The sequence below is a fragment of the Corvus brachyrhynchos genome, unplaced genomic scaffold, assembly GCF_000691975.1.
Source record: "Corvus brachyrhynchos isolate BGI_N302 unplaced genomic scaffold, ASM69197v1 scaffold101, whole genome shotgun sequence".
NCBI lineage: Eukaryota > Metazoa > Chordata > Aves > Passeriformes > Corvidae > Corvus > Corvus brachyrhynchos.
Genome location: NW_008237239.1, coordinates 14,637,171 through 14,662,206, shown reverse-complemented (window position 1 = coordinate 14,662,206; position 25,036 = coordinate 14,637,171). Strand labels below are relative to the sequence as shown.

At 39.3% G+C, this 25,036-nt stretch overlaps 1 protein-coding gene across 1 annotated transcript in view; it reads left to right on the top strand.

The window, feature by feature from the left end:
• The first annotated feature begins 9,385 nt into the window (after nucleotides 1-9,385).
• LOC108445530 (spermatogenesis-associated protein 7 homolog) overlaps nucleotides 9,386-25,036 on the top strand; it is a 37,595-nt gene continuing 21,944 nt past the window's right edge. Inside the window, 3 exon segments of the mRNA XM_017729600.1 lie at nucleotides 9,386-9,802; nucleotides 13,931-14,023; nucleotides 16,939-16,986. Coding sequence (XP_017585089.1) covers nucleotides 9,742-9,802; nucleotides 13,931-14,023; nucleotides 16,939-16,986 — 202 coding nt within the window. The 5' untranslated portion in view covers nucleotides 9,386-9,741.

The following is a 25,036-nucleotide window of genomic DNA, read 5'->3' as shown; positions in this document are numbered from 1 at the left end:
TGGCCACCAGGAGCTTTTTGCCTGCTCTGGAGAAACTTCCAGTTTGCTGGAATCCAGTGCTTCACCTGCCCTTCACTGCTGTGGCCACACTGGTGGCTGATGGTGACTTTGCTTTGTGACACCTGACACTGCTTATGCCCCACCAGTGCCGAAGGTTCTGGGCTGAGCTTCCTGGCCACCCTGCCAAGTGCACAGCATGCCCCTGACATGACATAAGGAAAAGAAGTTCCCAATTTTTAATTTCTCCTCTTCAACCATCAGTCTGTTATTTCTATCTGATGCAGCTGCTGCAGGAAGAGGCCGTATTACCTCTGTGAACTGTGGAAACTTGTAGCTTACCGCTGTGAGCCAGCAGGTTTCAAATGGGAACTGCAGTTCCTTGGGAAGATCTTATGTTCAAGATGGTAACCTTTGACCTACCACATGGCACATCAGTGATGGTTTACAGTTCTGGAGGTTGAAAAATGGAAAATAGAAATAATACTATAATAATAAATTGTGTGACGATTTAAAGGGATGAAATTACTTTCTTGTTGAAATCCTAACAAAATAAATGATAGACTTCTTCACGTAGTTCATTCATGCAATAGTTCTGAACACTGGTTTTATCTTACAGTGCATAGTACCTGACAAAAAGAGGGGAAATTCAGCAATTCCTCACTGTGTGGAACAGAAGTTGGTTTCAAATTTTCTTGCTTTGTCAGGCAATAACATTTTAATGTCATGTCATGTAGAAAAAGTCAAAGCATGTGCATGAGTGGAGGAAATCCAGCCAAGTAATGGAAAAAATATCTAAAACTCAAGGGAGAAGAGACAGCAATTACCAGCTGCTCTGGTTAAATATTCTTTTCTGTGCTCTCTTTCAACCTTTGGATTTTATTTCTTTTTTAAGGTACATTCGTAATTCTAAATTAATGTAGTTCACACATGTCCTGCCATTCCTTGGCATCTAAACACTAGGATAAAGTTAACAGAGTAAGTCATGTGAAGGCCTGTTAATTAAGAGTGAATTTGCTCTGTTCTTTTTTTTTTTTTCCTACTAGGCATTATTTCCAGTTTTAGCCTTTATAGGCAAGACGAGACCAAATAGTAAATAAAACATGCAAGACTGGTAGAGTTGGGGCTTTTTCTGTTTGTAGGTCATTGGCCCTGATGCAGCCTGTGGCTTTATCTTGCTCAAAAAAAGTGGAGACAAGTTATCAGCCAAGCTATACTGACAGAAGAAACTGAGTCTGAATAATTTTTTCTAATTTATAACTTCCATTGTATATAATATCATTTATAGGAAGGCTGTGAAGTGGCAAAACACTTTACCAGTGCTGCCCTGCATCTGACTAGAAGTTTGTTTGGTCAAATATGTCTCCAGTACTGGCCATAAGTAGATGTCTGGGAAAGTCTAAGAACAGGACAAGAACACAACACTTTCCCTTTTTCCCTTTCTCAGCCCTTTGGGGAGAAATGGCCTTCAATCTTTTGCTAACCAGTGCGGTGGACATACAAACCTCAGGGTTTTCCAGCAGCACCGGTCTCATGTTTCAGTGCTTATTTGTACTCATATTGTTTCTCGTGACTTGCTGGCTGTGCTGTGCTAGTGCTTAAATGTGGCAGATCAAGACTCATTTTGTGAGGCACATGTCTGCACAGAGTGAAAGACAACTATTGCCCTGAGAAACTTTAAACCTCTGTTTTAACTAGACAAAACAGATTGGAATGGGAAAAGGTACACATCATGGTCTTTGATCCTCTAAGTTAGGCACTAATTATAAACATATTCCTAAAATGTGACAGATAGTACATTGCTGCACAGTAACAACAGCAGAACCCTTCGCAGCAATTTGAAGCTCAAGGAAATTTCCATTGCCACAGCACTCGACCTTCTTCACAGGGAACAGAGAGAAAACATTTGCTTGCTCTGGGGGAGAGCAGAGCATGCTGGTGGAGTAGGCTGCACATCCTTAGCTGGATGCTGCCACAAACCTTCCAGGCAGTAGAGAAAGGGATACTCCAAGGCGTGGACCATGTCCAAGATGAGTCTTGGGCATTGATAGAAGGAAGAGACTGTATTGTACCCATCCTGCTAAAGTCAGCGTTCTCTCCGCTAAGAAGAAAAATAGATTTTTGGAAGAAACAGGGGGTAAAGCAGGGTAGATGTGATTTTAGGGTTTGAATTTTCAAAGGACTCTAAAATAACTGAAGTGCTGGCAGCAGGTTCATATCCATCAGCAGAAACACCATAAATTTACTTATATCTTGCTTTTACCTGCCCAGGAAGGACATATTTCTTGTTGATAAATGTGTAGTGCTTCACTTACAGCATGCTTATTTTAGAAACCCAAAAAAGAGTTCCTGCCTTTGTTACAATAAGTGCTTGACTGTGTTGCCCACTGAAATCCATGAGCTTCCACAGCATGGCTGTGAGCTCGAGAGGTAGCTCAGTTACTTTCTCAGGCAATCATGTAATTTGTGCTTCATCAACTACATTTTATATATTAATGAATAGGCTCCTTGCTGTCAAGTTCTTTCATTTGGATGCTGTGTAAATGATAACAATTTGCAGATGAGCTCTGGTCCATGAGAAGCCCGATAGGAGTCATTCTTTATCCTGCAGGGCAAGAGTATAGGCTAATCAGTACTTGAGCAGCCCACAGATGTTTAATTGAGATAAAAGGACTGATACAATTAAGGTGCTCTTTCTATTTATTTCAGAATCTTGAAAGTGTTACTAGGAAATTTTGTATCTGTCCTGGATGAGAAGAAATAATTGGTCTGTATGCAGCTACCCAGAAATGACACATAGAAGTGAGTGAAAATGTCTGAGTGCTTATAAAAAGAAAGACATCCTCCTAAAATACATCACTAGCTAAGCCATGTTCTGTTTTGCTAATGACAAGAGATAGAAAATAAACAGCAGAGTCATAATTTTTCCACATGCTTTTATGGTTTTCTTATTATTTGTCTCCTGTTCTTATTTTTCTGCCTGTATAGACACCCAAACTGTAACATCTCCCCTACACATCAAAGGAATTTGATGGACTGCCTTGATCTTTCTTGCTTTCATCTGTCTCTCCTTGCTTCTCCATGTTTTCTCTGTAGCTACAAGTGGATACCACCCAGTGACAGCAAAGGCATTTGAAAAGGAGTGTCTTTGCTCTGCTGAGGGGCCTTGCAGCTGACAGGCACACTGCTAAAATTGGATCCCATGATCAGTGGGAGGATGGCCTGGGTATGGGTTCATCCGTATCTTCACAGGGGCTGCTAGGGTATCACTTATGTAACTGTAACAGTTGCTTAATTTGCCTTCAGCTTTTAACAATGAATCGTGTGGTTTAAGATATCAGATAAATAAATACCACAAAATACAAATATCAGCGTGTTCATCCCACACAAGCATGATAAGCTTTAGTAGAGGGAGTTGAGTGACAGAACTGTTCCACAGGAAGTTCCAAAATTAAGGAAAAGAAATGGTGCCTTATTAGAATATATATTAGAACCCCTCTACTTGTGCCTTTATATCCTTTTTTCTTTTTTAATTAATTGAATATGGAGGGTCTGTCTTGTAGATTCCCACATTCCAGGGTTTCCACATTTTTTAGCAATTCATACCAGAGTGAGTCCTGAGAATCCCAGATGAGGGTCTCCCAGGCCTTCAAGAATTAGAGATTGGGCATAAACTGAGTTCTCAAAGATCTCAGGTTTCTTGCTGCTCAACGGGAGGGGCAAATGTAGTTTTGGGCGTCACAAAAGAGAGGATGGTTCTGCTACTTTCACAAAGCTGGTGGGCCTGGAAACAGCAAGTGTTGGACTGGCTGCAGACCCAACAGAGGGAATACCATATGGTGTCACTGAGTCCTGGGAGCCTCTGCTCTCCTGCATCTGGCAGTGTGGTGATGCGAGGTTTTTATTGTATTTTCATGTTTTCTGTGCCCCAGTGGTTCATCCCTACCTTCCCCACTCCTACTCCTAGTTGGTTTGCCCCAGACCCAAGCCGCTCCCCCGGTGCTCCCTATATGGTTGTTCTCCTCCCCTTGTTCTGGCTCTCTCCCTATCAATCACCCAAACCCCTCCTGTTGTTCCCGAAGGTTCGGTGTCCATCACCTGAGCCCTCCCTAATTACCCTAATATGCCCCCCGTCAGTCCCCCGAGACCCTGCCCCCTCGGATCCCTCCCCTCTTGGAAATCCCCTAAACCTCGACGCCCCATTGGGGCATGTGACCCCTCTCCCTCCACCCCCCAAGACCATTGGACCAGATGTGAGTCCATCCCTCCAGCGTCCCTCCCTCCTAATCCGCTTCTTGGTCCGTGGTTGGTGTACTCCCCTTGTTCATCCCCCCTTTGTAAGGCATGGGCGCGTGGCAGACGGGGCTTGTCCTCTGTGCATTCCCGTCAATAAAGTTGGATTAGCCCCCGGGGCAAGCCTCCTCGCTACTTTTTATCTCTCCCCTTGTCGGGGGCTGCTAGCTGCTACAGTGCCTGGAGCCGGTGCTCCAGAGGCTAGAGCTGAGGCTTCAGAGGAGCAGCTTTAAAGCTCCGTGCCTCCGGCTGCTCCCCACTCCTGCCGCACACCGCTGGAGCTAGCCTGGGCAGTGGACAGCAGCGGTCAGTGTGACATGGCAGGATTCTTTGCAGGCCTTAGTCATGAATTTTAGAGAAATCCTGTTCTTTCTCTGCAAAATATTTCTGTTTTGACAAACCTACAAATAATGCCACCAAAAATCCTATTCTTCTGGAAATTTTTGGACCAGCTTTAAAATACTGCACAAACAAAAGTCAAGCTGAGTTTGTTTTAACGTTCTGGATTAAGTTTGTAAATGCTGCTTCCATATCTAATGCCTGACAAGGGATCCAGGCTTCTGCAGGTATTGAGATACGGACCCAGAGTGATTCCAGTCCACTAGGAAATTAATGTGGATTTTAGGATGCTGAAAAATAGTTAATGTCTATTAGTCAGGTCTGAATGCCAAATTTTCCTGCAAACAAAATCCACTCCTTTTTACCCTAACTTGCTCTATCAGTAGAAAACCCCTATTTCCAGCATAAATGCCATTGCTTAATATGTATGATCAAATCTGTTTCTGTTTCAGAACTATTCTAAACTTTCCTTGTTCTTGTCAATGGGAATGGTCTCATATGCACCCAAGTTTCTAGCCCACTGTTGTATGTGGAGATGAATCCTAAAATATGACTATGTGAAAGAGGATATTTTGTCAATAGAGAATAACAGCACGGGAGACTAGACTGATGTTGGACCCTTCTTAAAGACTGCACTTCTCACTAACTTTTGTACTGAGAGCCAAATTTTTCAACACAAAAAGCCCTCAAATCTGGGAGCTGATGCTGCTCCACAGCTTACTGGAGACAAATACAAAGATTCAGCATCAAATCCCTTGTTTTTGGAGAATCATCCTCTCACAGCAGCAAATGCTTAGCTGTATATTTTAATCTATTTCATTGTAGATCATTTAAAATATTCAGAAATAGTCGGTCTTATGTTTTCTGTGAATGCCAATAGCAAGGTCATTTCATATCTGTGCATTGTAATTAGTGAAAATATGATAAAAGCATGTCCCTTTTCTCCCACCTCCATTCAGCACTTTTACTGTTGCATTTTTAGGTATGCTGTGGTTTATATTCAGTAGGTACAATTCCTATAGGGTACAAACCAATAGGTAAAGCATTTTAGTATCTATCTGTCTGCTACAAAAAAGACCTGCTTTTACTCACATGTAATTTACAGCCTGTGTCTCCTGTTAAAAGAACTGTGCATGGATGTAAAATAGCAAAGTATAACACTAACCAATTGAACTGATTTATTATAATCCAGTGAAATTAAAGCAGTCTGGCAGAAATGAAAGTTACTGCTGCAGCGTTTCTGCAGGGAGACAGATTCAGGTGTTACAGAAATGCAGAAAACACAAAGAAATTGAAGACACTATGTTGACAACAACACACATCATTAAGTAGAAATGAGCCCCTGCTATACCTCGGTCTTGTTCCCTCATCTAATGATTGCAAAGATCAGGGCTGAATTTTTAGTTGGGTAGGTAACTGTTGAGTGTGTGGTATAGATTACCTACACTGTCCTACACAAATTTAACAGATGTGGTCATAAATCATGATGAGTTAAGAAATTCCTCCATTCTGAAATTATCCCAAAACACAGCAGCTTCTGTTTGTATACCTGACTTTAAGCAGTGGTGAGGCAGAAGATTTGTTCTCTCTCAGTCTTCTATGGCTCAAAGTTTCACAAAACGTAACACCATTTTTTCAAATACTGTGGACTATTTTTTGCATTCTAAGAAAAGGCAGAAATAATAGCATTTGATTAGGTGCTGAATCATTTTAAAGATAGTGCTAAGGCATGGTTTTACAAAGGCTGTGTGTAAAGCCCACAGGAATTTAACTTGTAAGGAACATTGACAAATAACTGCTTTTAAGAGACTGAACCTTTCACATTCAGAAACTCTACCAGACAGTTCCCTTGTTTCACTATGAGGCACTTTGCTCTGGAAAAGGGTGTTCATCATTCAGGGCCTGATCTTGCAGCTGACTGGAGGATGTTGCCAGGGGCATCATCTTGCCTATGCTCTGCCCTCATGCATGGTATTGGACCACCCCAATGAATCCTCAGAACCTGAACTATCATCTGATTCATTTTCAAAATACTTCTTGCCCAAATAGTTTTCTTTTTTGTGGCTTTTTATGGGGAAACACACCATTCCTAGGAGTTTGTAGGGCTCCCTAAGCCAAACATGACTGCAGCTACAAAAACTATGCAGTGTTTCTTCTCATCAGAATGAAAATTCTGCGTATTTCAATGAAGTTCAAAGTAGATGTCTTGAGGTTTATTCACAGGTCTGATACTCAGAAAATCAAGTTGCATTTCTTTGCTGTTAAATCTTTTCATCTCGTTACAATGAACAAAGCCAGCTTTTTCAGCCTCCAGAACAAAGACAATATTTTTTTCCCCCTAACTGCGGTTTATCTGGTTTGCAAGCTTCAGTTATAAACTTCTTGGGTCTGTTAAGGAGTGCCTGACTATTTGTACAGAGCCTGGGACAGTGATCTGATTGAGACTTCAGGAAGTCACCAGAGTTCAAACAACAGCAGTAACATTCTGGCATGAGTCAACTGCTGTAAAAGCTCCTGCAAGGGACTGGTTAATTAAAGATCTGCCATTCTTGTGACTATGTTCCATCACAACAACTGTTTAGTGCCTGCGTCATGTGTTACACGTAGCACGCACTTATTAAATTAAAAGTACTTTTGCCAAACAGTTACACTTTTTGATACATGCTTCTTCCATTTTATCTGTCCTCACTCAGAGCAGTTTCCCACTGATGTTTTTCTACTTCAAATAATCGTAGAGTAATTGTTGAGCTAAAGTGGTAGGATTGGACACAAGAAGACAGAGAATTACTCTGTCCTAAAGTTGCACATGGTTAAGACCTCTTTTCAATACAATATCCTTCTATTTTTCACGCCTTTTAAAGATGTTTGACATTGAATAAAAAAGAAGCAAAGGATAATTTATATTTCAAAATAAAGAATCAAAATTATTAGTAGTAATATACGAGATGGAGCTAGACTAATTTATTTTTAAATCTTTAGCCAGTACATATGAAGCCATGATTACGTTCCACTATTTTCCAAAACACGACTAAAAATGCTTAAGGAATACAACTAAATAAATAGCATTTAAAAAATAACCAAATATTTTGATGTGTTACCTTGGATTTGAGAGCAGTGACTTCCTTTGCCCATATCCTGTTGTGACTACCAAAGGATGTTTTCAAAAGACAAAAAAAAGCTGACCTTTTGATGATTTTATTAACTTAGGGACCCATGACAATTAGAAATATGAGCACAGAGGAAAAGCAATAAAGTTTACTCTGCTCCCATTTATTTCATAACATTTTTATTTTATGTCTAAGATGGCAGAGAATCTGATACCAAAAAAAACCCACCAAAAAACTCTGTTCATAATCTTTCCAGCCTTTGTTTTCTCAGAACACTGCTTAACGCTCTCTGTTACCTGCATCCTTTTATCTTTAAGAGAGCCATTCCAGACAGGTGATTTTGCCAAAAACTAAGCTCCCGGTGTGAGGCCTGAATTTCAGAACCAGTTGAATGTGCACTCTCTGAAAGAAACAGTCTCTTTTTCAGGTGTCATCAAATGAAGATCCAAAACCTGACCAAAGTCTTTGCCCTTAGATTTTGGTTAAAGGTATAAACACATGGTTTGTGAACTTGCAGCCGTGCCTTTGAAACCAAAAATTATTCTGAAATATGTGTATGACAACAAAAGAAAAGGTTTCATTGTTTAAGGGACAGACACTCCTGATTCCTCCCCCAAATTACAACATTGCCTTGAAACCAAAGAAAGAATTGTATTGATTTTTCCAGTTCTGATGGCACTTCGTATGTTCTTTGACATTCAGGATCATCTCTAAGGAGATATTTCCTTCACAACTGTCAAATCAAATCAGGCAAATCCAAGTTCACAAGTCGACAACTTCTGCTGCCAGACAACCCTTTGGAGTACAAAGCTACTGAGCTTGTGTGCCAGTTGACTTATCTGCTTAAGAAGCATGGAATTTTATGGGTGGGTTTAAAGTGATAGGATTTATCTGGTGGAGAAGATTATGTATGCACATTGTAGTGCTACTGGCTTGCTTCACATTAACCAGGAGTAGGTCTAAGATCAATCAAAATCAGTGTTTAAACTGACAAAAGTCTATTTAAATTACAGTTATAATTATTGCTGGAACTTTTGCATATAGACAAACAGTTTCACTTAGATAAAAGTAAGTTAAAAATGAGGACTGATGTTTAGCCTCCATGATCAGACTTGCAAATTAAGTTACCAGCTTTTTCTTTTTAGTGGGACTTAGGAATATGATTGTGTTGAAAACCGTACCACTGGACAGGTAGGGACTGAAATCTTCTGGATTTCCTATGAATTTTTGTCAGTCTGACTCCTGTGAATTTAAGTGCCTTTGGAAATTGAGACTTGGCTCTTCCACCTGTTGAATTTTACCTGTTAGCTGTAAAATTTACCCTGTTACTTGTCTGAAATAAATTCATCTGTCAGCAGTGGGACATTTCTTCATAAAATAGGAGGAATTCTGTGTATTTAGAATTTGTCTTCTTGCAACCTGCCCTTAATTCAAAATAAGCAGGGGCTTGTTTGCTTTCTTTGCTGTATTGGGTCTGGTTTTTCTAGGTCTGGCTTCTATGAGGTGAGCCTATACTGTTTTGTAGAGTATCTTCAGAAAATCTTCAGCGCTGTGCTTTTTCCCCCGCTGCTTCCCTTGGGCACATACAGCACAGTAACAGACTGAGCTGCTCCTTCTTTTGCCTTGAAGATATTTAGCAGAGATGATCTTTCAGATTGCAAAATATGTGACCTTTGCACAATGCCATGGCTCATTTTTGTGGCCTGTAGAAAATTGCCCTTTTAATGCTGTTGTAACAGAGAATTTTTCTCTCAAAGTATCTGGTCTAAAGGGCCCTATAAACTGAGAGGGATTGAACCAAACAGAAATAATCTGGCAGGGAAAGGAAACTCCAAAGTGCCAACCTTTCCATACCTGTATCAGTTGTAGTGTGGCATTCTGGCCAGGACATGACTCTTCTGTAATACCTATAGAACTTGTAGAAAGATAAACATAATTCTTAATGCTTCCACTAATACACAATCAATACATTTCCCTTCCCTAGCCTGCAGGCTCCCTGATAGCCATGGTGCCTACCTTCTCCTTGATGGGACCTTTCAGAGGACACATGAGTCTCAAAAGCAGCTGTAAGTATTCGAATTATTACTTGAAAAGTGACTAAGTGCTCCAATTTTGGAATAACAGCTTAAATATTATGACACTATTAAAAATACGTATTTTATTATCGCGACAATGTAAAGTAAGCCCTTCTTAGAAGGATAAGTCCTTCTAATACCTTCTATTACAAAAATCTCACCTTCTCAATTTAGACAAACAGATTTCCTGTTCAGGATCTTCACCAAGCACCTGTAGAAGAACTGCTGGAAAGCTGTTCTGCCTTAAACTTCCCTTCTCAGAAATGCTGTTCCACTGCACCTTGCACCTTCTCCAAGTCCCTATTCCCACTTGTAGGAATTATCAGTCAGCAATGGTATAAACTCTTTTCAGTATAGCAGCTCTGCAGTTATATTAAAGTAAAATAATTGACATGTTACTGAGAACAGACTTTTACCCCAGTAAGCAGCAAAAAGTAGTGGCTTTGAATCAGCAGTCTGGTGAGAAGCTAAGTCACCTCTTGTGGTTTTCAAAAGCATATTTTTGGTTTTCAGCTACATGGAAAAGACATGTTTTATCACTGTCATTGTGTATCAGTCAAACTTTAACACTGCTATGACTGGATTTATGGTATGACATTATACCTCTAGACATGATATATTCTCCAGACACGATCTGCAGAGGTAATCTCTTGCAATTCAATCAGTGGAAACTAGGTAAATTAGTCATCACACAAGTACACATTCAGGACTATAATAAATTTCTAGGGAAATCGTTACAAAGTTGGAAATAAAAAAGAGTCATTGTTGAGAGAGTTGTCACTGTTCTTTATTACTCGTTCTTGGGTCTTGGTTTCCTGGAGATCTTTCCTCGTGTGTAGAAACAAGATGAAAATATATTGGAAGTACAATAGTCCTCAGAGTTTGGAAAACTTTTCAAAAGCAGGCAATTTTCTTTACATAGATCTGTGCTCATATATAGAAAATGTTGAAACTCTCAAATGTTGAAAACTTGGAACAAGCAATTTGCTGAATGTTGCAGCAAATGAGATCTGTGTAAGGCAGCAGAAAATACAGAACTTGGATTCTGTTCAAAAATGGGCTTAAGAACATTGCCTGTCTTTACAGCACTCAAAAGGGCTGTTTCAATTTGACTTGACGTGTGTTTGCACCATCAACAGAGATTCTTAACAGGGCTACTTAAAATTCCCAGAAGATTTCTTTTTCCTATTTCCCTCAATTTGAAGTTACTCAAAGAAAACATAAGAAAAAATTGTTTGCAAGTGTAAACTTTCCAGTGAGCTCAAATAAGATCGCCCTCTGTAATCGTGGGAAATACTTAGTTGAACACCCCCTAAGTCTCCCCATTTCATTTGTTTTTATCCTTAAAGCCTTTTCTTTGAGAGAGGGATGTGCTTTTTCATGTCCTCTATTCAGAGAGATTGAGACACAAAAACACAAAATAACTTGCCAAAGTTCAGCAGAAAGTCTCTGGCAAAGAAAGGAATTTTTTTTTTTCCTTTCCTTACATAGGAATAACCACAATGTTGCTTATTGCACAATGTCAGTAATTTTCTGGACACAGCATAGAGTTAGATTTTATGAAAGACAAAAATTAGATTAATCTACTAGTGCCTTGTATATCTTTAGCATTTCAAATTTGGGGCAGTTATTCATTTTGAGAAGAATGTTCTTTTTATAAATGGATTTTCCATCCCTTTTTAATCTCTGGATATTTTTTAGATTATCACTTCGTTCTTCTGCCATGCTGTCTTTTTCACTGCATATATTGAAATCAGCTTGTCACTGCCAATCAGGGAAAGATTTGGGGCATTTACCAAAATACTATTTTCTTTCCCTTACTGACAAGAGCATCTAGCTGCTGTGATTTAGGGCTTTGCCATTCCTTGAGCTCAGGAGAGACACCCCACTTGAAAGCAGATAGGGATGGTGCTGGGTATTACTGGAGAGCTTGTTCCAGTTGCTTTTGCCAGCAGGAGGTTACAGCACAACTGGCAAAATTAATGAAAAAGAAATTATTTTTACATCTTACGGTGCGGATACTGTAACACGCATATCAAACCAGGAGTCCCGTGGGAAGGAAATATATATGGACAGATTCTTGATAGCTGTTTCTGAGAGATGTTTATTTCTCCAGCCGCATGGCCGGGGCTCTGCCGAGGAACCCTCACAGTCCGGGCTCAGGGTCCTTCTGCCCGCGCAGGGAACACAAACCAACCAATGGGAACGAGGCTGAGCAGGGACAGGGAAACCCCGTGTCTGTGCCCTCAGGGCCCCTCTGCCAGGGCTACACGGCGGGGAGGGGAGACCCCAACATTTACAAGTTTTGGAATGAACAATGACTGGTCTCAAACACATAAAAGCTTTGAAACAGTACAGTACTGTTTCTAACTATTTTATTTCTTTGTTATGGCATTGACACCCGTGTGTGGTTTCCCTGAATAAAATTGGACATGTATAGGCTCATGATTAGAAAGTTTGTCATCTTTGTATTTATCTGCTTCATGTATCAGATTCCATTTTTACTTGTACTACTCATGCTCAGTTTGAGACAAGAGGTAAATACAGTTTGCTCAGAATGTTGCACCAAGTTCTCCACTGCTTCATAGCAAACATGGAGTCATTATTTCCACTGATGTCTCTGCACCTGCTTGTGTCCTGGTGGAAGCACTCTGGCTGTGCCTATGTGTTCCATGCACAATCAGAATGGATGGCCCTGGAGCTGAAGCAACAGTACCTCTCTGCAGCACATCATGTTGGGATGTGCTGCTGCTCCTGGACCAGCTGTTGAAATCAAGTCTTCATGTCAGTGCCCTTCTGGCAAGCTTAAAACCACTTGCAGGAACACCTTAGTGAATAATACTAAGTGAAGCAACAAATCCAACATCAGGTGTTCTGTCCTGCTCTTTCTTATGGTGTGTGTTCAAAAGATGACACAATCAACTGAATATAGTCAAGCTCCTTTGTAGTGAAACCTGTTTGTAGCATTGGCTCACTTGGTAGGCAAGAGATAAGAAAAAGCAACACAGCAAGGATGCAGCCAAACTGAGATTAGAAGGATTGATTCCCAGACTCCCAACCCAAGGTCTCCTACTCTTTCAAAACACAATTAAAGCTATGAAACAAAGTTATTCGCTTAAATTGTACATTGGGGACGTGAACAATGAAACCATAATTTATTTTGTTGGCTCAGAAAACCAAATCTGGATAGGGTTGGATGGGCTGATTATCTCAGTGAAAGGGTCATTCTGGGTCTGTGGATGGAAAGCCAAAGGCACATTAGGTTTCTGATCTCCAGTATTCTGTTGATTCTTTGTATTATGTGCTAGTAACTTTCCATCTACACATCCTGTCAGTTAGGAATTGAGAGTGTTTGAGAAAGAAATAATATTTTTTTTGGAAGCAAATTGAAAGAAAATTATCTCTTTCAGCCACACTGCCAGGTTAAAAATTTACAATAAGTGAATGCTTATCTATTTCTTAACTTTTTTTTCTGGGTTAATGAACTTAGATACAGAGACAAATTTTTCTGAATCTGAGAAGTCTGGTGAATTAGAGATTCAGAGGGGTGTCATGGTCAGTCTGTGTTTAACACAATTCAGTTCCATGATCTGGTTCCTTTTCCAGCCCTTCTTCTGTCTTTGTATCCAGTCCATTTACCTAACTACAGAGTGCTCGAGTTAGGTCTGGTATCACCAAGAGGTGAGACATTAATATGCATTTCTCAGTACTTTGTAATATTATCTAATAACACTATTAGCATTAATAATTGTATTAATGCTCTCTACTATTTAATACTCTATAGTATTAAATCTTTCAGAAGGCAAATGCTTTTTATTTTATCAGACATTGAACAGTGAGATTGTCTGTTATTCTCCAGAGTTCAACAGTATCAAGGGCTCATGCATTACTTATTGCAAGCCATATTTCTCACGTACTCAAAAACATGAAAACTGGGAATAATCTACCACTTGTTCATTTTACATTCTCTGCTATTCTTACTTTTTGAAATAAAAGAATGAATAGTGACTTGATGTTATTGCAAGCAGGAGAGGATAAATATTACAGTATTTTTAGAACTATTATTACCTGAGACATTGCTTGTCCCACTGAGTAAACTCAGTTTTTTTGCTTCCACAGCTTTTTCTCCTGGACCTTCCTGCAAGCTTTCCAACCAGTACATCATTCAAGACCACATGGTTGCTCATTTCAAGAAATTGATGTCTGTCGAAGGTGTGTACAGTCTTTAATTATGAGAATATCTATGTAGGTAAAAGGTGAAATCAGAGTTGAGGGTATGTTGGTTGTCCCTATTTTTGGCTGGCTGCTGAGTTTCTTCCCCTTTCTTTCCTCCCTCTCGCTGTCACTTACTCAACAGCAGTAGGAGGATTTAAAAGTGAGGCATAAAATGATGTGCCCTAAGAGATATGTAGAACACTCAATTGGAACTGTAACCTTGTCTTGGGAGAAGCTTGGGAAAATTCCGACTGTTGAAAGATGTATAGTCTATGGAGTGAAACTGTTCCATGAAATGACAAGTTCATGTTAGGAAGAGGAATATTATCTAATTCCCCTGTGTTATTTTACTCGTAAATTCTGTTTAGGTGTATATGGCAGTTGACTAACAGGAAAGGTAAAATGAGAAGTAGGGCAGGTATTTGTTTAATTGGGAGACACCACTGAAGAATAACAACAGGATTACAGCTTTTGATGTCTAGAAAGTTACAGTATCAGTCCTAAGTATCCTTCAGGGAAGTTCCACTAACCACATATAGTCATGTTCCTGAGGGCTCTTCAAATGCTGTCCCTCCTGCAAATAGCCACAAAACCACTAGAAAAAAAAAATTTGGAATTAGAAAAAAATGTCCTCTGTCAATTGTCTGGAGCTGTGTAAACTTACAGGGGCTTCAGGTACAGATGAAACAGGTGGAGTTTAATGGCCATAGTTGTAATTTTTTTTCCTGCAAGACTTCCAGCCCTTGGGCTCCAAAGGCTTTCTGACCAAAAAATTCCCTGATTACATGCAGTGAGCTTTATAATAACAGAGCTATTGACAATAGATGAGACTGCTACTGTGGTTTTTTTTGCCAGGAGACAAATCCTTTTGTTAATTTACAGTGCCAAATGCTTTATCTTAAACTACCTTGCTCAAATACAGTGCATCTTTTCATTGTGGTGTCAGAATAACTCTTTGAAGGTTTCATGACCTCCACCATGCTACAGTCCATGACCATCCCACTCATATTGGGAGCTGGAGGCTGGATTGCTGCTGTGTACTTTCGTACTTAAGTGACTTTTGCTTTTTCATGGCTAATGTCACAGAAACAGTGAACTCTAGGAACTGTAGAATTCACATCCTAGAACTTTGCTTATAAATATACAGAAGCATCAGGACTAATTAAGAGCAGCAAACACTGCCATATATAATTGAAATTTTATTCTCAGCTGGTGAAGTCTAAATGAGGGAGTGAAGATCAAAAAATAAAAGGAAAGTAACAGAGGTGTTTTGCAGTCTTTTTGTCAATTACTTTCTTACAGCTCAGAAGAAAATACACATCAGATATTCTTAGTATAAAAGGAGCCAAGTGCTTTGTTCCCAAGCAGGTTTCAATTGTTTTTTTCAAATGTCAGTCCTGCTCCTCTGCAGGAGAATTCAGCAGAAATCAGTCAATCTGGAAAGATATTTTCACAGTAGGTGCTAGTCAAAATTTCCAGTGGCCAAAATTTCTAATTCTTATGTGTTTCACAATCTGAACTTACAGTCCTCAAAAGTCAGATTTGGAGCCTTTAATCTTAAAATACTTATTTTACTTATTATAGTGCTTTGTCATTCACACAGGTTTTCCTTGTAGAGCTAACTTTTGCACACATATCAAAACCAGCAATATTTCAAGGATATCAAGGGTCTCTTCTGTACTTACCTGATGCTGTGAAGTGCTGATTTGCCACCGGTTCCATACAGATTTACAGATTATAGAATTTTGTGCCTCTGAAAAATCTGGTCAGGGTTGACCAAAGGCCTTCTCCAGTATCCTTCCAAATATTCTCCAATCTTTTTTGAAATACACCCTCTTTTTAAACTACAACCTGTTTGGCCTCACTCCAGACAGTGGCCAGCCCCACATGTCCAAAACTTTGGAGCACTTGTACAAACTACAATTTGCTTTGACATTTGGCAATAACCACCAAAGATGGAAATGAAGTCAGTGTCCTTCAAGTGTGACTGGAATATTGAGCTTCTAGAAGATTGCTTTTCCCTCCACAATCAAAAATAGCATTTCCTCATATACCTCAGTTACATCCAGGGATATGCAATTTGACATAGTGCTCCGTTACCATCCTTAACTTCTCCTGTATGGACACAGGACTTAATGAAGGCTGAGGAATGCTTGATTCCTCGAAGCTTACTCCATTTAATGTTTTACAATGAAAACCAAATGACCAAATAACAGAAAACGTGGTGTGCAAAACTGTTGGTAATTGTGTAATGAAATAGCTCCTTTTGCTAGGAAGACAATGAAAAACTGATGACCTTGAACCTCAGGACATCTTGAACCACCATCTTGGAGCATCAGTTGGCAGTTTCCCCTCTCTGATAGCAGCTGTACTACTCATCCATATAAACTTTCTGGGTAGCAGTAAATGCCAGTACAAAATTAGTACAGCTTTTCTTAAATCGTAAATTAAAATGAAGTTTAATAAATATAGCCGAACTGGCCCTAACTTCTATACCTAAGTATACATGGGTGAAAGCCACAAAAATCACATCCACATTTGATACTGAAGCACTTACCTTATGCTTTTATGTAGAGAGAGACAAGGGGTCAAATCCTCAAACAGTCTCATTGCAGTTGTACTTGTACTTGGTTTAACTCAACTAATTTCAGAGCATTTAACCTATACCAGATTTTGAGAACTGACCATGGACAAAGATAATAGCAGAAAATGCTGTTCATCAATAGGGAAAAATGAGGATTTAGTGGTCAGTAGATCTGTATTATTAACAATGCTAGTATTATGCAGTCGGTACTATATTCCAATAGGGAATTCAACACTTCAGGATTATCAGTTTCATCTCTACCCTTTTTGCTATGATTATTTGTGATGTCAGTGTTTCATTGGACTGAACCTACTTTTTGTTAATACAGCTGCTGTTGATTCATCTGCACCAAAGAGTTTGCATACCAGTGTTAAATGTGAGTAGTTTCATTTTGGTTTGTTTTCAAAATAGGTCTGCCTCCATTTGTTTGGTTTGGAAGCACTTGTCTTCTTCCATGATGGAGGTGTTCTGAAAAGGCATATATGTGCTGAAAATATGCATTATCAGGGTTAAGATAATAGTATTTAGTATCTAATCTAGTATCTAACTTAACAGCTGTATCCAGCACTTAGTTCTTGTTCACACAAATACAAGCTAACCTGCAAAGTGTGGGACTCACTGATGCACTTACTTCAACCAATGTTGTTGGAGGCATAGACTGCTTTACCTTTCCAATCTAAACTCAGGCCACTGGCCTTTTGAATTCCTTGCTATTCCACAGTGTATTTTTCATTTCCCTAACGACTCCGTGTGTCTCTGGATGTCGGGCACACGAGCGCTGAAACAGGTTTTGAGGAATAAATGGGGGTTTGGTAAGGGAACGTTGCACTGCACCTTAACGCCACCTCTTGGCTGAAGCCTGCAGGACCCAATGTCAAGGCAGAGTCTCTCCCGCCCTTCCCTTTTTGTAAGGAAGAAAGATTGATGAAAAGGAGCCCGTTCATCCCTTTCCCTGGAAACACAGCGTTCAGTTTGGCATGCGTTTGGTTTCCCTTATTTACCAGGTTGTGAGGCATATTCTTCTTATCTCTATTCTATCTTATCTCTCTCTGATAGTTACATACAAGGCAGCACACACCCTTCCTACACTGGAACCTCCTATTTTAAAATGAAATTTTATAAGCTGGGAAAATGGAAGCTGCTGTTTTTGCACAGTGCATGCAGAGTGGGAACCACGTATCCGAGAACTGCAAAGGGCTGTTGCTCTGAGGAGGGCATAATGGGCTCGGAAGCAAAGATAGCTCAGAGGTAACGGTGAGAAGCAGTTGTTCCAGCAAGATACGCACAAGTCAAGAAGGCAAACATAACCCTTGCCCACAAAGAGTCAGAAAAATGTATCATATGAGATCTTCATTAGACAAGAGCAAGAGAACAAGTTCAAGATCATAACACATTACAGTCAAAACTCCCTTAGCTTTGTTTTTAACTCCTCATGATCAACAGTGTTTTCCATTCTTTTTCAGATTAGAATTTTGTATTAGTCACTTTAATAGTGATTAAAAAGTGCTCTAATAATAGAAAGAAATGCCATGGAAAGTTTTCTGAGAACATTAGTTTGACGCAGAGATGATCCTGACACAGAAGTGCATGAGTAGAATCTCACCTCCTTGAGACTGTCAAGAGGACATAGTTTGTTTAGCTGGGTTTGCCACAATAGCAAGTGTTCCTAGATGATGTACCAGAGGGAAACATTATCTGTGTTTCTTCAAATGCTTTCTTAGCAAGATACTCATTTTACAGAGCTAAGCAGAACTGAACTGTTTTGTGCAGTTTTTGTTAATTTAGAAGCCTGCAATGAGTACAAGATGCCTGGTGGTCATAGAAGCTCTAACATGATACTCCCAGCCAGAGAAAGTGAGGACCCAATATAATTTTTGTCAGTAGCCCACTGGGGAAATGCAAATCACCTTTCTTGTTTAATATTTATCTTCACTAAAAGATACTATATATGAGTAAAGTCCTTTTTCAGACAGGTTAGCTTCAGAAATGTCTGTCTTGGCAAAGGAAATTTTGTCCCTCAAAGAATAAAATTCAAAATTTAGAATTCACCATGAAAATGTGCATCAGAACTTCTGTGTTCTGAAGAGTTAAGTAGGGCAGTAGCACAATGGTGGTACGGTTGCTGCTGTTGGGGTTAATGTGCAAATCATTTGAGCAGTATAAAATGATTTTATGCCTACAAAAATAGGCTTCTGTTTATTATTTGCATAATCAAACATCGTTTGCATAAACAAAATAAATTAGTCTGTTTTGCCAGCCTACTAGAATAACAGGAGGACAAAACTAATTTTCTGCTTAGTACAAGATTACAGCGTTTTCCTCTTTTCATGTGCAATTTTCTCCCACAACCAGCTCCCACTATTGCTTTTGCTAGTTACTAAATGTGGAGTGCTTTTAAATCCTTGACATTTGTTAGAACTTTGACAGATATACTCTGAAGCCATATATTTTCTTATCTGTTCTCAATCCATACACTCAGTTAGGTATAACCTTGTTTTCCAAATGTGTGAACTGTGTTGGATTTTTCCAAATGTGTGATCTGTGTTGGATACCACACGTTTCAGTGGTAGGCTGAAAAGAAAATTCAGGTCACTTGGTAGTGATGGAGACATACAAAAAACTGTAAAATTAAAGACTCAAACAGCTACAAAGATTAGTTCTGGGAAGCCAGAAGAAAATACAGAGCACAATTCTTTGTTTCATTTTAAGAATAAATGCACAGCAGGTAAAACACTGTAAAGAATTTCCTAGTATTTCCTATAAATAAATTGCACCATTTCTCAAGCTATCTGTAGTGTTGCACTGTAAGTGCAACTGTACAGACAAAGTGTGAGATGTGCAGTATATAGGACTTTCTCCTGAGTATGTTCACATATATTTTGGATTTTCAATTCTAAGCTTTAGAAGGACACTGTTTTAAATTTGTTGCTTTATTGGGGTTTCTGCTCTTTTAGATTTCATAAAGTTCCTAATGTTGCAGTGGGTAAGAGTGCCATTGAATTAGCTGATTTTGTTTCACATAAAAAGTTATTCTAATGACCTTTAAATATGGTTTGTAAAGAATAGCAAGTGCCAACTTTCATCAATTCGTGAGAATAGAATAGAGTAGAATAGAATAGAATAGAATAGAATAGAATAGAATAGAATAGAATAGAATAGAATGGACTATTCAGCTGAAAGGGACCTACAGTGATCATCCTGTCCAACTGTCTGACCAATTCAGGGCTGATCAAAAGTTAAAACATGTTACTAAGACATTGTTCAACAGCCTCTTAAACACTGATGGGCTTGGGACATCACCTACCTCTCTGGGAAGCCTGTTGCAGTGTTTGACCACCCTCTTGGGAAAGAAATGCTTCTTGATGTCCAGTCTGAACCTCCTCTGGCACAGCTTTGAACCATTCCCACAATTCGTATCACTGGATGCCAGGATGAAATAATAGTTGTGTCTCTTTAATGTCAAATAAACATTCAAAATGCTCTTGAAATTGCACAAACTTATGACAAAAGTTAGGGAGAAACAGTTAAGATAAAGCTTCCTGAGCAGTCACTTCTCTCCAGCATAGAGCTGGCTTTGTTGTAGCCATAAAACTGCATCTCCAATGTTTTTATGCTAAAAATCAAGGGCCATTTTTCAACTTTCATTAAAGAATGGAAACATGTGTCTGTCCCATGCCTTAAGAACAGATATATTAGCTGGAGATGCTGCAGGAATCAGGGATATGAGAAGTACAGTTCATCATCACAAGTGTTATTGTGGAGATAAAATTAAGCAGAGGTGTTTTAAGAGTCATGAGAACAGCATGATTTATGAAAGTACTGTGAAAACAGGAATTCCTTGGCCATTCCAAGTGTCTGTGTAGGAGGATGTTTACATTTCTTACTCTCAGCAGAAGGCACACTTCCTAGAAAGAACATCTAATGAGTATGGAAAGAGGGTAAGGTGTGCTGCTGAAGACACCAGTGATAAGGTTTCAGAAGAGTCTCAGGGATCAAAAAGAAGAACTCATGTTCCAATGGAAATGTGAACGTTCTGGGGCAAGAAAAGAAAATTTGATGAGGCATTGTTTCTATCTGAACAAAGGAGAAAGTCAGGTTTTTTTGTTGGAAATCTGTGCTTTATTTATTTATACAGCACTGAGCCTGAGACTTAAACTTAGCTGTGTCCTCCAGAAGGTCCTCTAAATTTCTCAGTTATTAGGGATTAATTATTAACCTTTATTATTAAGCATTTGAATCACATTTTTGGACCTTGAAAGCATAAGACAGCTCTAGAAGTCTCTTCTAACCATTATTTCCATTTTAAAATGATGTTCTGCCCCAGATTCATGGAGCCCAACTTTGAGTCAGATCTCCTGAGGCTGATTAGCTCAGTAAGGAGAGCAGAAACCTTGGCTGATGTACATATGACGCTGTCCCAGATGCGTTGGCAGAAAACTAGGAAAAACACTCATGAAAGATTAATCAAAACCAGCCCTAAACAGAAGATCCATAAAGGTAACTCACAATTCATACAGGAGAATGCAGTTCTGAAAATCTCTTACTAAAGCTCAGTGCTTCAACTCCACCACAGTCCATCAACACAGGGAAGTGCAGGGGTCCAAAGCACCCTGCCCTAATTCTCTTCCTACTCTCCCATTCCAGGAATAAGAGTGTCTTCACCAGGGCTGCTCTCATGTATTTTTTTTGGTCCTAGTTTTGCAGTATCTGCTCAGCTTCTGTTAGCAGAGTGCTGGGTATCAGTTCAGCAAAACACACACACCAGCATGGTGAAGCTGTGCTAGGAAGTGGTTGGGTTACTCTACCCAGGCTAAAAAATCTCCTGAAGGAAGACCTAAGGTAAATCTGCCTCTCTGAGCACACTTTCAAGTATCCACAACCTTGGTCTTAAGACAAACCCATTCCTTCTCCTCTCTGTTGAGCTAGAATTTGATTACCAAGTCAAGGTCAACTACCAGCAATGGTAAGATGAGCTTTTCAGACCACTGTATGTTTTACACAATTCCCTGGACTTTAAAGAGTACAGGATATTCATTTACCCAAAAGGAATTACAAGTAATATTTTATGTAAGTACATGAGGCCATGTGACTTACTTTTTCACCTTTTGGGAAGTGTTGATCATGTAATTGCTTCATATGCTGTGACTCATTTTTATAAATATGAAACCCAAACACACAAACAAATGTGTGCAGAAACATAGGCTTTAGTAATTGGAAAAAGGAATAGAAGGAATTTTAAGAGGAATTTTATTTTTCCGTGTACCAGCAGAGTATTTAAGTGGTTAGATGTGGCACATACTGGTCTTTTTGTAACCTGTGTTTTTCCCTTTATAATTCTCTGCATGAGACAGACATTAGCCAAAATAACAATTTCCATTCAGGTTTTAGCCAGTTGAAAATGAAGTTGCTTTCTGCAAGCCCATAACACCTGTGAAAAAGAAAAAGCTGTTTCTCCTGACAGATCAAAGACATACAAAATTCCAGAATTTTCTCCACAGTTTCTGTACGCAGAGTATATATTCAATTATATAAACATAATTTTATCCTTACAGATGAGGAATCTTAGTTGTCCTGAGTCCTGGGCAATTGAACAAATCATTTGGCAATCAATGAAAATTAATGTGTTTATATAGGCAAGCATCAATTTTCTATCGTTGCAGGTTTATGGAGTGTTAGCGAGCTGGTTTTTAATAATAAGTTTTGCAGTCTGTAAAAAATAAATGCTTATATCACCCTCACCAGAGAGCTGCAATGAAGGGACTATCAAATGTATGACTACTGTGTCATTCAGCTGCTATCCATGATTAAACAACTTGTCTAGTTCATAAATTCTTCTTGTCACACTACGAATCCTACGCTATGCAAGCAACTCCGTTTGGGATCTGAGTTCTTTCACAGTAGCCGCTGCATATTTCAAGATCATCTTCTGGGAGTATCTGCCCAAAATGATGCACCAGCTAGAGCAGAGCAGATGAGTGTTATCATCCTCTTTTACAGGGAATAAATTAAGACACCAGAGATTAATTAACATACCTGTGATCGCTCTGGAGCTGGAAATTAAAGCATAGTTTTCCAAGTCCTACTATAGTGATTTAGTCACCAAACCATCAATTTCAGAGTCAGTGCTGTTGAAAGGGGTATTTGTAAAAAAGGAGGAAGAGTGTAGTGGGAGCTACCGCTGGATGTAGAGGAGTCTCATCATAGCCATTGTGCACTGACTATTTTAACTTTGCCTTCTGCTGCCAAAGGAGAAAGTAGCAATCAGTCAGTACTTTAAACAGGGGTGAAGCATCTTGACATTTCCCTTGTACACCAAATTCTGGAACTGTCAAACCTTGTCTTTGCTCAAATAAGAGAAGAGAGTGTGTTCTCTCCTAATTTTGGTGAGATCTACACAGGAATTGTGTCATGTGCTGTCAGCTCCATTGACAGCCATGAATGTACCAGGTATGTACCAGAATGTACCAGAATGTACCATGAATGTACCAGAACCAGGTAGAGCAGGTGTGGCTTATGGCCAAAGGTTTCAAGAAGTTCAGAAATGCTGGAATGGGTGGTTTGTTGTGGAGGTGACTTCTTGCCTTCCTCCTGGGGAAATTCCTGCTAATGTCAACATGAGCACTCACAGTAGTAAAAGGTGCAGAATTTGGCAAGTGATTAGAAGACAAAATGGCAAAGAACAACAGGTAGTGTCACTTAGCAATGTTTTCTGGCTTTATCTGATGTTTCCGAGATTTTCTTCCCCTTTAAAATTGTTGTTATCCACTTGCTCGATAGCATTGCAGCATTTAAATATTGCTGAAAACGAGTCATGCTGAACCAAACCTTGGGGCTTAAAAACACCCATGTCCTGTTGCTTAATGTGCCCACATAGGCTTTTTGTAAGGACAGCTAGCATAGAAAAGGGCCTCTGAAATAAAATCTAAGCATTTGAGCCTCACTTACCACCGGTTTCTGCTGAAGGAATGGTCTCATTTGTGCTGAACTGCCAAAATAAGCAGTTCCCCCACCAGACAAACTGTTAGCAGTGCAAACTACAGCACCTGGCCCATAGATGTGAACTTCACAAGTAACTCTCCTGGTGTCCTTTTGTATTGCACTGGCCAAAAATCTGCTATTACATCAATTAAAAATAGCAGCAAAAATTGAGAAAAAATGAGGTTTTGGAGAAGTTGATAGGTGATTTGTGATGACTGACACATATCACTGAGTTTCACAGACACGGCAAGAATAAACTGCTGTGGTTATATAGCCTGCTTTTCCCTAAGTCTTCTCTCCATTCATTGCTATTTTAGACAGTTGTAGGGGAAGGGGTCAGATGTTTCCAAACTTTACTTATTTACATCCCACTTCTCATTAAAGGGTTCCAAAGGCTAACTTACATTGCCATGAGGAACATATACCTCTCCTTTGCGATGCATTTGTACTGTTTCATTTCTGTTCTTTCTATAGGTAGTCCTAAGCAAGAATAAAGTTACTTCTTAACCATCCTTTTGCACAACTAAATACATTCAGCTCCTTAAATCTGACTCTTTGGATGGAGAGTGTTTTCCAGAGTTCATCATACTTATGGATCTTCTCTGCATCCTTCCCAATTCGTAAATGTTTCTTGAGTAGTTTTAAAGCAGGATATATAATTCCAGCAGCAACTATCCACCTGTTGAGGAAGCAAAAGTAAAGGCTCCCTGTACTTACAACTGAGGTTTCCACTCTTTATAGGCAGTGGTGTTAGTCCAATTTTGGCCCCATTTTTGCTGTCAGAAATTACAGGCAGCTGTTTGTCTAGAAGAAGGCATGGATGTTTTTTCAGTGACACTGATTCCCAGATAAGACTCCCCTTTAAGTACAAACCTGCCTTTTCACAGTGGAGATGTTCCATTATCCATGCTGAAAAGTATGCTGCCCCCTTACATCTACATCACTGAGCAATGCACATCACTTCGTTACAGTAAACCACCCCTTTATTATTCATGAGTTCCCAAACTGTAGTTAGTCAAGCTTTATGAGAAATGATTTTATGTTTTCTTTCAGATAAATGAAAGAAATAATTTAATATTACAACATCAAAAATGATCCTTGCTTTAGAAACACCTGCAAATTACATTTTCAGATCTCCCAGTTCACTATTTTGTAAACATCTGTAATTTTGTCCTAATTTCTTAGTCAAAATGCCATGCAGAACATGCAGAACAAAGCCAGGGAGCTTACAGAAGTCTTTTAAACCAGCACCTTTATCTCACTCAACTGCAATCAAAATCTCTCTTTTTCTCTTATCTAGCTAGCATGGTTTTGTTTTTAACCTTTTTGACTGGTGCTGCTCACATTACTTGCTTCAAATGAGTCTTGTAACAGCCTTTCAGTTGTTATGCTCAGGACTGATATCAGTCCAGAGTTCATTTACCACTTTTGCTCTTCTTTTTTCCCTA